Source organism: Notothenia coriiceps, unplaced genomic scaffold (assembly GCF_000735185.1).
Source record: "Notothenia coriiceps isolate Sejong01 unplaced genomic scaffold, NC01 NC01_scaffold00000339, whole genome shotgun sequence".
NCBI lineage: Eukaryota > Metazoa > Chordata > Actinopteri > Perciformes > Nototheniidae > Notothenia > Notothenia coriiceps.
Genome location: NW_011333040.1, coordinates 17,372,160 through 17,383,313, shown reverse-complemented (window position 1 = coordinate 17,383,313; position 11,154 = coordinate 17,372,160). Strand labels below are relative to the sequence as shown.

Below are 11,154 nucleotides of genomic sequence, written 5' to 3'. Positions count from 1 at the left end.
GGTTTGCCCGAATGCCAACCAGTTTTTCCACTCTCACATTTGTGAGCCTGTTGCGAACCTTTGTGTGGTCTCAATAGCCATGCAGTAAGCAGTGTGCTATGGCATGGATATTCAAGTGTACTTGAATGGCATCTGTTTGTTTTAGTCAAGATTATGCTAAAATATACTTTCCCCAACTATATTTAAGTTCCCTTTGAAGAGCCAACCTTCAATTTGGAAAATTCCCAGTTTATTCCCATAAATTCCTGTGGAAAGTTTCCATCTTTGAAAATTCCTGGAATTTTGCAACCCTAGTCACAATACAGATGAGCAGCGGTGTAACTAGAGCAGTACTCACCTCTTCATATGTGGACACAGGTGGGGATGAAAAAATGACAGCTGCCACCTTGCGTTGATACCAAGGCAGCTCGGCAAAAGCAAAGCACCTATTAGACAGAAAACATACAGATTTCACTGAATAATACAACAGCCTTTGTGACTTCAAAATAATGTTTCTCCTCCCAAAAAGTATACCGTATAGATTTGCATCTTTAGGTCTTATGCAAACACAGTTTATGTCATCTTGGCATTCTTTGGGATACTACCCTCTACTGTCCTCTGATACCAACAACGTATCTTTTCCTTGGCAAGTAGCAGAGAACAGCAGAATGAAAAGGCAATAAGTGTAAATGTAAACTTACCATATTTTATGGAACAAATAATACAAAATAAAATTTAAAAAATGACTTACCAGTAACCCAAAATATGCAAGGAAGTGGCATCTTTGGGATTGAGCTCAATGGCTTTCTAGAAGAAAAGACAGGAACCTGTTTCACTCCAGAACACAGTAAATATGACTATGATAATGTATAACAACCCAAATGTGCTCTCACCTCTAGATGATCCCTGATGATGTAAGCATTTCCAATTTTGACCTTGACTCCCAAGTAATCCCCTACATCACTGAGACATATTGCGTACCACTGTGTGAGAAAAGGAGGATGGTTTGGTTAACAAAATCCCCCATTGATCCTTTACCATAATGGCAACCTCCTGCATGTTCGTTTTTTGTCATGTGTGACATGATGTGTGTGGGAACAAACGTAGTTTTCTTACTTTGTGTGCGGCTGAACACTTCTCATCCTTCTCGAGTGCCTTCTTCACATATTCGAAGCCTTCAAACATCAGCTCCTTCTTCTGTTTGTCCTCCATGTCGGGCAGGAGCGCCATGTCCCGGGACGCCCGGGCCAGCCTCCACAGGAACTCTGCTTCATCGCTGCAATAATAATAATAATAATGATAATACATTACATTTATATTGCGCTTTTCCTGGTGCTCAAAGCGCTTTACAAGAAAGTAAAGAAGAAAAAGAAAAATAACAGCAAAAGTAAAAAGTAAAAAGTAGGTGGAATAAGGGCGAGGCAATGATGCAAATTCAAAAGGTAAACTCATAATGTGCACAAATGTTTAACTTTAGTGAAGGTAGGGGGGCATTCCAATAACTTCTGCCAAGAACAAAGGGAGAAATAGAGAAAATATAAAAGTGAGATATCTACTTTATACTATAAAGTGAATATCTGTGGGTATTTTTGATTGACCTGATGACATTTAAAAAACATCACTTAGAAAGAGCATGGCATTTTTTTTACCAGTTTCTGACGTTTTACAGGCAATACAGAAAATAATCTTCAGGATAATGTATAATAAAAATAACATTTAGTGGGGGCTCGCCTACCTGTCCTTGTACTGCAGCAGCAGCTGGTACAGCTTCTCTGTCTCTGCACAGCTGTACAGGTAGTCAGCCTGCTCCAAAACCTCCTCTGCACACAAAACACAACAGAGAATTCAGGAATCCATTACTAAATATGTATTTCAATGATATCTCACACCTTTCACAGTACACCAACTACCTTTTTCTAAAGCGTGGACCACTGCTGAACTCTGCACTCTGTGATAAGCCTCATATCCCAGACAGGATAGTGTAGGAAGCCCCACTAGGAATGCAGCTCTTCCACTCTGTAAACAGGAAATATATTAACAAAAAAGGCATACAAATGAACCATAGAAGGGGGTTCAAGGTGATTTCTGCCCAATGGCTAATGTTTTCAATGCTAAGTATCAGCTGACCTAAGGTAACCTGACACTTTCAGAGCAGCTATACACTTATCCACATTCGTTGGAGAGTTTGAATTACTGCTTAAAAATTGAACTACAGCAGGTTTTAATTTCACAGCCTTCCTTTTCATCTAACCCAACCTGTTTCATATTAACAGCGATGACATATCCTAATACAAAGCTTGCAGTATGGATAAGCAGCTATCCCACTGTAAAGCCCTGACCTTTAACCCACATAAGAAAGAAGCATAGAAACAATCCCTTTAACAATGCAACTATGGTCTTCCAAACCATAAATTCGTGTATAAAGGCATCTGAAAGTGAGCGATTCTAGCAGTTTCATGCATATTTAATGATACGTCTGATAAGTATATTAAAAGGCAAAGTTAATTACAGTCAGAGCAATGGCAGTCCTTCTAAAAGTTGTCCAGTAGAAACGGGTTGTCCCTCTGGTTCTGAACCCTTTTGCCCCATGAGCTGCAGATAGTAAAGTCCTGCTCATACATCGGATTAGCACTGTCCCAGCCATGTCAAAGCCCAAACCTTCAATAATGAGAAGTCAGGTAGTCATCACTGCCCATAGACTGTAGGCTGGCTCGCAAAAACAAACAAGAGGCATTCAAGAGCACACACAGAAAAGGTTGCAAAAAGACAATAATAGTTGATAGTGTCTCTTAGCTAATATTTATATATGTTATTGTTTGATTTGCCTTAAAATGATTACATATCTTACATTTTAGTACGTAATATGTTTTAGTATGTTATACTTTTCATTCCTCTCTATGGTTTATAAAGGCGTAACAACTTTAAAAAACACAACAAACCCTTTTTAACTTTTAGTTTAAATGTATTACATTAAATCAACACAGGACATTCTTTTTATCTTAAGAATCCTACATCTAACAGCATTGTCTTACATGTTAATTGTAGTCACAGCCTTTTAAATGATTCGCTATTTATTGTTACAAAATGTCTATTTGTTGTTACAAAATGTCTTTCTTGAATGCACCATGCATGCACCGCGGAGATATGTGTGCCTTCATGTAAGTAGTCGACAAGAAACAACCCAAACTCGTAATAGTTCCATCGTAATGTTACCTTGTTTATTATGGCCAACGGTTGTTTTTTTACGTCACAGTGGAACTACAAAGATTTCATTTAAATATAGCACGAATGAAACCATACACAATTGCTAACAATAGCGAGTTAAACCTCTAAAGCGAAGTAGCTTGCAAAAGTTTGACAAGTTTACGTTCACCGAGCTCAGCTCCACCCCCTGGTTACCCACCTGTTCTTGTCAGATAGCGACCAGAGGCACCGTTAGGCACAATTGCATATTTTTCAACAGCTAAACAGGTAAATATGTCTGAATAAGCGTTCAATTGACAATGAAAAAATGATATGCGTAACTTTGTTGGACACTTTAAAATGAGTAGGCTTATTCGTTTTGTTTGCGTTCAAGGCATCGCCGCACACCAACAACTGTCACTAACTAATTATCTCGAAGCTAATTTATTCCGTTTATGTTTGAGTATTTATTTGTCTATTATTTTCAGTTGTTGAATGTATTGCCATTTTGATACAGGCTGCTCATACACTGTTGTGTTCAGTAAACGCTTATCTATATTATTGTGTTGCATTGTTGGAGAAGCTAAGATTTTCAATCATGCTGAGTGACACCTGTTAATGATTGATAAAACAACCCAACACATTAAAATACTTCAGTGCAGTACCTGAGTAAATACTTAGTCACTCTCACTTCTGACAATATCTGTAGCTATTCTGTCATCCTAGCACAGCCAGCTGCCATGGCCTCAGGTGGGGCCCCACTGCCACCCCCGGCCAACCATTGTGCCACCAAGGTGGAGCTGACCATCTCCTGTGAAAACCTCATGGACATGGACATCTTCTCCAAGTCAGACCCTTTGTGCGCCTTGTACATCAACACCTCAGGCTCCCACTGGTCTGAGGTTTGTATTAGGTCATGGTCATCAGAGTTAAAGCCTTAATTTGAATAAGCCATTTGCTTTTGCCCACCTACATTGATCTCAAATGCATTTTTCCCCCTTTATTTGTGAACCAGTTTGGACGCACAGAGATGATCCTGAACTGCCTGAATCCAAAGTTTGCCAAGAAGTTTGTGATCGACTACTATTTTGAGATGGTGCAGAGGCTAAAGTTTTGTGTGTATGACATCGACAATGACAGCCACAGCCTGACTGATGATGATTTTCTGGGGGAGATTGAGTGTACCCTGGGTCAGGTGAGAGTCACTGTGTACTGTGATGTCCTGCCAGATTTGTAATGTTCTTATCTGTGATACTGGCGGTATTTTGTGTCCAGATTGTTTCAAGCAGGCAGATGACCCGACCTTTACTTCTGAATGACAAGAGACCTGCAGGTCATGGGACCATCACAGTGAGTGGCCTCTTTGCTCATTAGAAATGATATGCAGTGCCTTAGCTGCGATTGAGGCTCTCCCTTTCAGAAAAGTTTCTCACTGATGTTTTATGCACAAAACTCCAATTGTCTTTTCATGTGTGGTATCTTTTTATTAATAGATTTGTGCTGAAGAAATAATAGACAACAGAGTGGCAAACTTTGAGGTGTCGGCTCACAGGTTAGACAAAAAGGTAATGGAGGTAATTTTAAAAAGTCTGACGTTATTTATTTTACATATTATTTAAAAACTATCTTTGGATATTATTGTCTAGTTTTTGTGGTGGTCCGACCCTTTCCTGGAATTCTACAAGCAGACAAAAACTGGGTGGCAGTTGGCTTACAGGACAGAGGTACACACTTTTATCTCAAACTCATTTTCTCTGATTGCATGGAGTCCTTACTGACCTTTGGCTCTTTTTAACCCGTTCATGTAGGTGGTCAAAAAAAAGCAAAACCCAGTCTGGAGACCCTTCACCATCTCATTGCTATCCCTCTGTGGAGGAGATGTGGAGAGAGCTATAAGGGTCATTTGATTTTCCATTTCAGTCAATACTGCTACATGTCAGATACTTTGTAACTCAAAAAGGAAAGAAGAAGTATAAAAAAAACATAAATACCTGCCAAAGAAGAGTGGCATTTCATTTGTTGGTGTCGTGCATTTGGAATGCCTGGAGTTTGTAAGCTTGAGAATATGCAACCCGTTAGCAAAAAGTGTATTCTCAGTAGATTTTTTTGTCCTTTTTTTATTTAAAAAAGGTCAGCTTGTTGCACATGGTCCTTTAACATACTAATCTTGTAATTGCATTTTTTTTTCATCTTACAATGCTCCTATAATTACAACACGCGGCGACCCAGCTGGAGAAGTGGTATGTGTGTGTACGCATGATTCATGACGTCTCCACCCAAAGGTGTGCATTTAGCTATATCATCTGAACTCATTTGAGTTACTCCAAAGGCATTTATTTCTAACATTGATAACCAAGAGTGAAATGTGATTGCTATGTTTTGCATGTGAGGTATGAAACAATTCTATGACAAGGGACACTTTCTATTGTAGTAAACAGTCGTAGTGTAAAGAAAGACTTGCTATCTACATCCCATATAATAGGCCTACAACTGTTTCTAAGCACTATGACTGCTGCCTTTTTAGTTTTTAATTTTCGTGGAGTGGCTTTTGTTTTTTTACTGGAAATGTCTTTGTTTGTCATTAGGTGGATTGTTATGACCACCACGTCAACGGCTCCCATCAGCTCATCGGCAGCTTTACAGCAACACTAGCTGAGATGCAAATTGCAACACGCATTTCTGCGGTAAGACTTCTGTGTGTTTGATTCACCAAAAAATACCTGTTATTGGTTATTTTAACCGCCATAAATACCACTGGTGTTCCTACTTGCAGGCTGAATTTGAGTGCACTCATCCAAAAAAGTCGAAGAAGAGGAACTATAAAAACTCTGGGATCATTTGCATCAACAACTGCCAGGTGATGATTTATAAATAAGGACATATTGATTTCAGTATATTTTCTCACTCGCTGTACATTTTAAGGTCATACCGTGAGACAACTAGAAATACATACATTTATTACCACTCTTGTTTTTGTATTGCATCACTGTTTTTCCTTCTCAGGTGGAGAAGCAGTATACCTTCCTGGATTATATCATGGGGGGTTGTCAAATCAACTTCACTGTGAGTTTAAGAATGTCAGACACAAGATGTTGTTTCTTTAAAGGAAACATTATGCTCAATTTAATGTTCATACTTGTATTTAGGGTTTCTTCTAGCACATGTTTAAAAGTTTTAATGCTCATAAAAATAAAATATGATTGTTCCCATAATGTCTATCTGAGTATACCTGTATTCACCCTCGGTCTGAAACGCTCCGTTTAAGGGCCTGATCTGATTGGCTTGTGGGATAAATGTGGCGCTTATTTGCATGGCAAAGCCTTGGGTAGAGATTCTGATAATGGTATTTTTGTTCTGTCTTATCAGTAAAATTAATTATTTGATTTGATAAGACTTGGACGGGCCTACATGTACTTCAAGGTAGCAAGTACTATACCTGGTATACTGTGTAGATATAGGGCTCTTCATATCGCGATCCTTATCCTCTGTCGTACCCCGGACAGATTGCCATTGACTTCACAGCCTCTAACGGGAATCCCAACGTTCCCAATTCCCTCCACTTTATCAACCCTGAGGGATATAATGAGTACCTGAAAGCCATCTGGGCGGTGGGGAATGTCATCCAGGACTACGACAGGTAAGAGCAAACGTTAAGCCATTTAAATCCAATGTATATCAACTTTTTTTTTATTGTGATTTGAACATTTCTATCTCGCTTACAATGATCATACTTTACAGGATTTAATTAGTATAACTTTAACCTACTGAATGATGTTCCCTGTTTAACATGCATTATTAACGTTACACCTGTATTTTCCTGTCTTTCTTTGTAGCAACAAGATGTTTCCTGTCTTTGGTTTTGGAGCCGAGCTACCTTTCTCTCAACGCGTAAGAAAAAAAATCTAAAATACTTTTAAAATCTTATCTTGACTTTGGACATAATTCAAGCTCATGCTGTGGACAAGCACAATTTCACGTGTATAGCATTAATGGCTGATTCACCACCTGAAGCTCTTCAAATTGTTGTCTCAACATGGTCTAACACTAGTTAAGAAAGATTTGATTTAAATATCTTTGCATAGCATGAGCACACATGTCCGGTTATCTATGTCTAATTGTATACTTTATGAACTGCCAAATCAGTTCAAGGGCCACATTTGTGAGAGTTATTTTCCTACCTGGCAGGTTAACATTATTGTTCTCTTTGGGATTCAAGTTGTGTTACCCATTACATTATTGTACACTATAAATCTACATGAAATCATTGATAAAAGGACAATAATGTGACAGTGTTTTCCTAACTGGCATCTTTTAATTGTCAAAAACAAAAAAAATTCAATCCATCTATTATGTTTACAGGTTTCCCATGAATTTCCTATCAATTTCAATCCATCAAATCCATTCTGTGTGGGTAAGTTGAACTTGGTCACAAGATCGTTTTCGGTTGTTTAAAGTTGTTCAGTAATGTGTGTGTGTGTGTGTGTGTGTGTGTGTGTGTGTGTGTGTGTGTGTGTGTGTGTGTGTGTGTGTGTGTGTGTGTGTGTGTGTGTGTGTGTGTGTGTGTGTGTGTGTGTGTGTGTGTGTGTGTGTGTGTGTGTGTGCGCTACAGGAATAGAGGGTGTGGTGCAGGCTTACCGGCAGTGTCTACCCCAGCTGAAGCTCTCGGGCCCCACAAACTTCGCTCCGATTATCAACCATGCGGCCTGCTTCGCCAGACAAGCTCTACAGCAGAATGTTGCCTCAGTAAGTTATACGTTTCTCAAACAAACTAGGCATAAGATAATTTTGAGATTATATCCCAACAAGAAATTATACGGTCTGTGTATTCTTAATATCTGACATTGTTTGAAATCTTTTCTCGCCCCATCTGCAGCAGTACTTCGTGCTGCTCATTATCACAGATGGAGTGATCACAGACATGGACCAGACATGCACGGCTATTGTCAATGCTTCTCGTCTCCCCATGTCCATCATCATCGTGGGCGTGGGGGGGGCAGACTTTGGCGAAATGGAGTTCCTGGACAGTGATGATGTATTGCTGTGTTCACCCAGAGGTCTTGTCGCCACAAGGGACATTGTGCAGTTTGTGCCCTTCAGAGATTTCCAAGTAAGCAGCATGACTTAATGAAAGGACTATCACAGACACATGCCCACTTCAATGTCAACTAGTTTCTCCCAAACCTGGCTAAGACTCTCTTTTATTTTTCTAACATTGCCATTGCAGGAAAACAGCGCGGCTCTTGCTCTGAGTGTCCTGGCTGAGCTGCCTGATCAAGTGTCCTCTTTCTTCAATTTATTCAAGTTGAAACCCCCTTATGTATCCAGTGTTTCTGAGCCGTCTTAGAAAGGTTTGTTAAAGTAACCCAAATAAATCCTATGTACTACTCATCTGTATGTCCTGCAGCCTCTTTCTTGGATTCCTTTATGGATTGTTGCAAATAAATGCCAAGAAGTGAACATGGTTGAAAGAATTGACCAACGTATTCAAAATTACCTCAAACATGTCACTTGTAATGGAAATATGTGGCTACAAATGAGATAATACATACGTTTATTACAGCTTATGGTAGACAACCACACCACTGACACATGTCCAAAGGGGATACGTCTCAATTAAAGGCAACCACATAAAACCAGATTAAAATGACAGATTTCTTGAGAAAGTTGTTGGAAACATTGGGGAAAACATGCTTATACTTTTCCAGTGTATGTATACAATTCCCCAATGACCCTGGAGTCATTTGGTGTCATGATATGCAAGCTATTGAAAACCTTTGAAGAGATTTTAATGAAAAAATAAATAAATGAATCAATCAGACTTTTTGACTGAAAAAAAATCCAATACAAGATTATATATTCACAAGAAGCCCTAAGACACAATGAAAGAGGTATGTGTTATTTGTCCTGTGTAATGATATCAGGTATGAATGTGGCTAGTGGCTAGTCAATGGGTGAGGGACGGGTGTCCCTCTAACTGGAAACGAGCGCACTGGCCCCCGCCCACCACAGCCAGCTCCCATTCCTCCTGTCATTTCTGCCAACAGCAAACCACAGCCCACAGCTAGCGTATGTAGCTAACAAGGTAAGAAATACAAAGTGAAACTACTATTGACATTATTCTGTTTTAACTGTCAAAATAAATATAACGCTAGGTTTTAAGTTAGTTTGCTTATTTACTGGAGATAGGCGTACGTTAACGTTGCCTTTTTTAGTTACTTAAGTATCATGTGACATTAAACGTTAGCTCAAAGCAAATAGGCGTCAACTCGTTAAAGTAGAGTAAGATACTCCATAATAACAGTTTACATACATGTATTTTAACAGCAATAAACGTGGATAAACATATTTCGAATCATCTGCCGATGTAACGTTGACGTTAGCTTACGTTGGTAAAAGCTCCTAAAGCACGGTCCGTTCTTTTCTGTCCCATTAACGTTACCTTAAGTTTCCTTAACGTTGCTAAGATGGCTTTATCATGAATAGACCACATATGACAAAGTTGAGTGTTTGACTCTAATTGTTAATGTATCCAATACAAGCTTCAGCTAACTCTAGCCCCGTATGGGACAGTATCATCCGGAGAGCCAGATGAACGTTACCTCACCGCTGGATGGCACTCCGTTTAGCGTTTGATAAATCCTACATTTAATAAAATGTGTTGGCCGAGTTAACTATAAAAACGTAATGAATCATTACATGACTTCTATGAAATGTTGCTACACATTTCTATTGATAAACCAATGGATTTTGATGCAGTTTGGTGTGTTTGCTTGGTCCCCACTCTCTGGTATTAATTTACTCTGATAAGAATATTATTGCATTTGGACCTGTGATTAATAAATACCTATTGGTAAAAACATGAGAGCTAGCAAAGCTGAAGTGTAATGGAGTAGTCAGTTATTTTCCTCCCATGAAAATAAAGGAATTTGGAGCAGTAGCACAATTTGTTTCGATAGTATCCTAAGCTGTCATAAGAGGTGTGTTACGGCAGAATCAGCAGCCTTCATCCATCTTGACTTAAACATTTCCTTCCTCTTAACAATTTGTTCCTATCACCAACTTCCTGCTCGGCCTCTGCCTTCATGCCAGCCAGCCCTAAGAGACGTACATGATATCTTATCTCAATTATGACTGCAATTTAGATTATTTTGCTACACCAGAAAATTCTGTCTCCAGAGAGCGGCTCTATGTAAAATATTCAACTCGAGGTCAGCAAATCGTCTAAATGAAAGTGTGACGGTTCAAAGAGAAAGACTGTAAAGTGACTTTCTTGCAGTTTCCAGTCAGCTCATTCCCTTTGAGTCAGAGGTGGGGATGGGGAAAAGAATCACCCATAGTGCAAATGCACATCCCCACTACACCATTGTCCATAGTCCTCATCACCCACGCAGTTTAGTAAAGTCCCTCCTGTTACCTCCCCATCCTTCCATCACCCCTGCCATTGTACTGTAACCCTACTGTCTCTCCTTATTTCCTGTCCTTGGCTTGTGGGTTATTTGGATGGCGTTAACTATATGGGAGGCATTTATATCTTTGGCCGATATTCAGAGTTGGGGGCTTTGTCTGCACTAAAAGAAAGGCTGCCGTTACAGGTGAAAGGCAGTCACTGGATTTCAGGGAGGTCTGTCAGTAAAGCAGGTAGAGTGCAGACTCCTCTGATCTGCCTCCCACCGGGGAGAATTGTGTTGCCTCAGTAGCCCCAGGACATTTGACGTTAGAGAAATATTTGTATAACTGATTGTGTGTGTGTGTGTGTGTGTGTGTGTGTGTGTGTGTGTGTGTGTGTGTGTGTGCGCGCGCGCGTGTGCGCGCGTGTGTGTGTGTGTGTGTGTGTGTGTGCGCGTGTGTGCGTGTACGTGTGTGCGTGTGTGTATCTGAGAGAAAAGGAGAAAGTGGGAGAGATGGAGCACCAGGGTGACATATNGTGTCAGTTTGTTATTCACTTGTGTGTGTGTGTGTGTTTCTGTGTGTGTGTGTGTGTGTGTGTGTGTG

At 39.8% G+C, this 11,154-nt stretch overlaps 2 protein-coding genes across 4 annotated transcripts in view; one reads left to right on the top strand and one right to left on the bottom strand.

Moving 5' to 3' along the window:
* rmdn1 (regulator of microtubule dynamics 1) overlaps window positions 1-2,686 on the bottom strand; it is a 3,882-nt gene extending 1,196 nt beyond the window's left edge. Inside the window, exons 1-7 of the mRNA XM_010773494.1 lie at window positions 2,489-2,686; window positions 1,890-1,995; window positions 1,715-1,799; window positions 1,096-1,255; window positions 873-962; window positions 731-786; window positions 338-425 (exon numbers count right to left, since the gene is read on the bottom strand). Of these exons, the coding sequence (XP_010771796.1) occupies window positions 338-425; window positions 731-786; window positions 873-962; window positions 1,096-1,255; window positions 1,715-1,799; window positions 1,890-1,995; window positions 2,489-2,623 (720 nt within the window). The 5' untranslated portion in view covers window positions 2,624-2,686. The remainder of the gene's footprint in view (window positions 1-337; window positions 426-730; window positions 787-872; window positions 963-1,095; window positions 1,256-1,714; window positions 1,800-1,889; window positions 1,996-2,488) is intronic.
* Window positions 2,687-3,213: 527 nt separating this feature from the next.
* On the top strand, window positions 3,214-9,924 carry LOC104947453 (copine-3-like). Of its 3 annotated transcripts, XM_010773466.1 has the most exons (16): window positions 3,214-3,450; window positions 3,872-4,064; window positions 4,178-4,357; window positions 4,438-4,512; window positions 4,656-4,727; window positions 4,809-4,886; window positions 4,971-5,060; window positions 5,748-5,846; window positions 5,936-6,019; window positions 6,166-6,225; window positions 6,666-6,799; window positions 6,996-7,050; window positions 7,522-7,573; window positions 7,772-7,905; window positions 8,036-8,269; window positions 8,387-9,924. In XM_010773466.1, exons 2-16 carry the CDS (start codon window positions 3,903-3,905, stop codon window positions 8,504-8,506), a joined length of 1,629 nt encoding a protein of 542 aa, XP_010771768.1. In that variant the 5' UTR covers window positions 3,214-3,450; window positions 3,872-3,902; the 3' UTR covers window positions 8,507-9,924. The 3 variants fall into 3 exon arrangements, with proteins under 3 accessions (XP_010771768.1, XP_010771776.1, XP_010771784.1); XM_010773474.1 differs by lacking the exon at window positions 4,971-5,060; XM_010773482.1 differs by lacking the exon at window positions 3,214-3,450 and having other exon boundaries at window positions 3,951-4,030.
* Window positions 9,925-11,154: the final 1,230 nt, after the last annotated feature.

Coding starts and splice junctions, on each gene's coding strand:
- LOC104947453 (XM_010773466.1), top strand. CDS start 3,903: ATGGCCTCAGGTGGGGCCCCACTGCCACCCCCGGCCAACCATTGTGCC. Junction 4,065..4,177: donor CAGGCTCCCACTGGTCTGAG/GTTTGTATTAGG, acceptor TTTGTGAACCAG/TTTGGACGCACAGAGATGAT. Junction 6,226..6,665: donor GTTGTCAAATCAACTTCACT/GTGAGTTTAAGA, acceptor TACCCCGGACAG/ATTGCCATTGACTTCACAGC.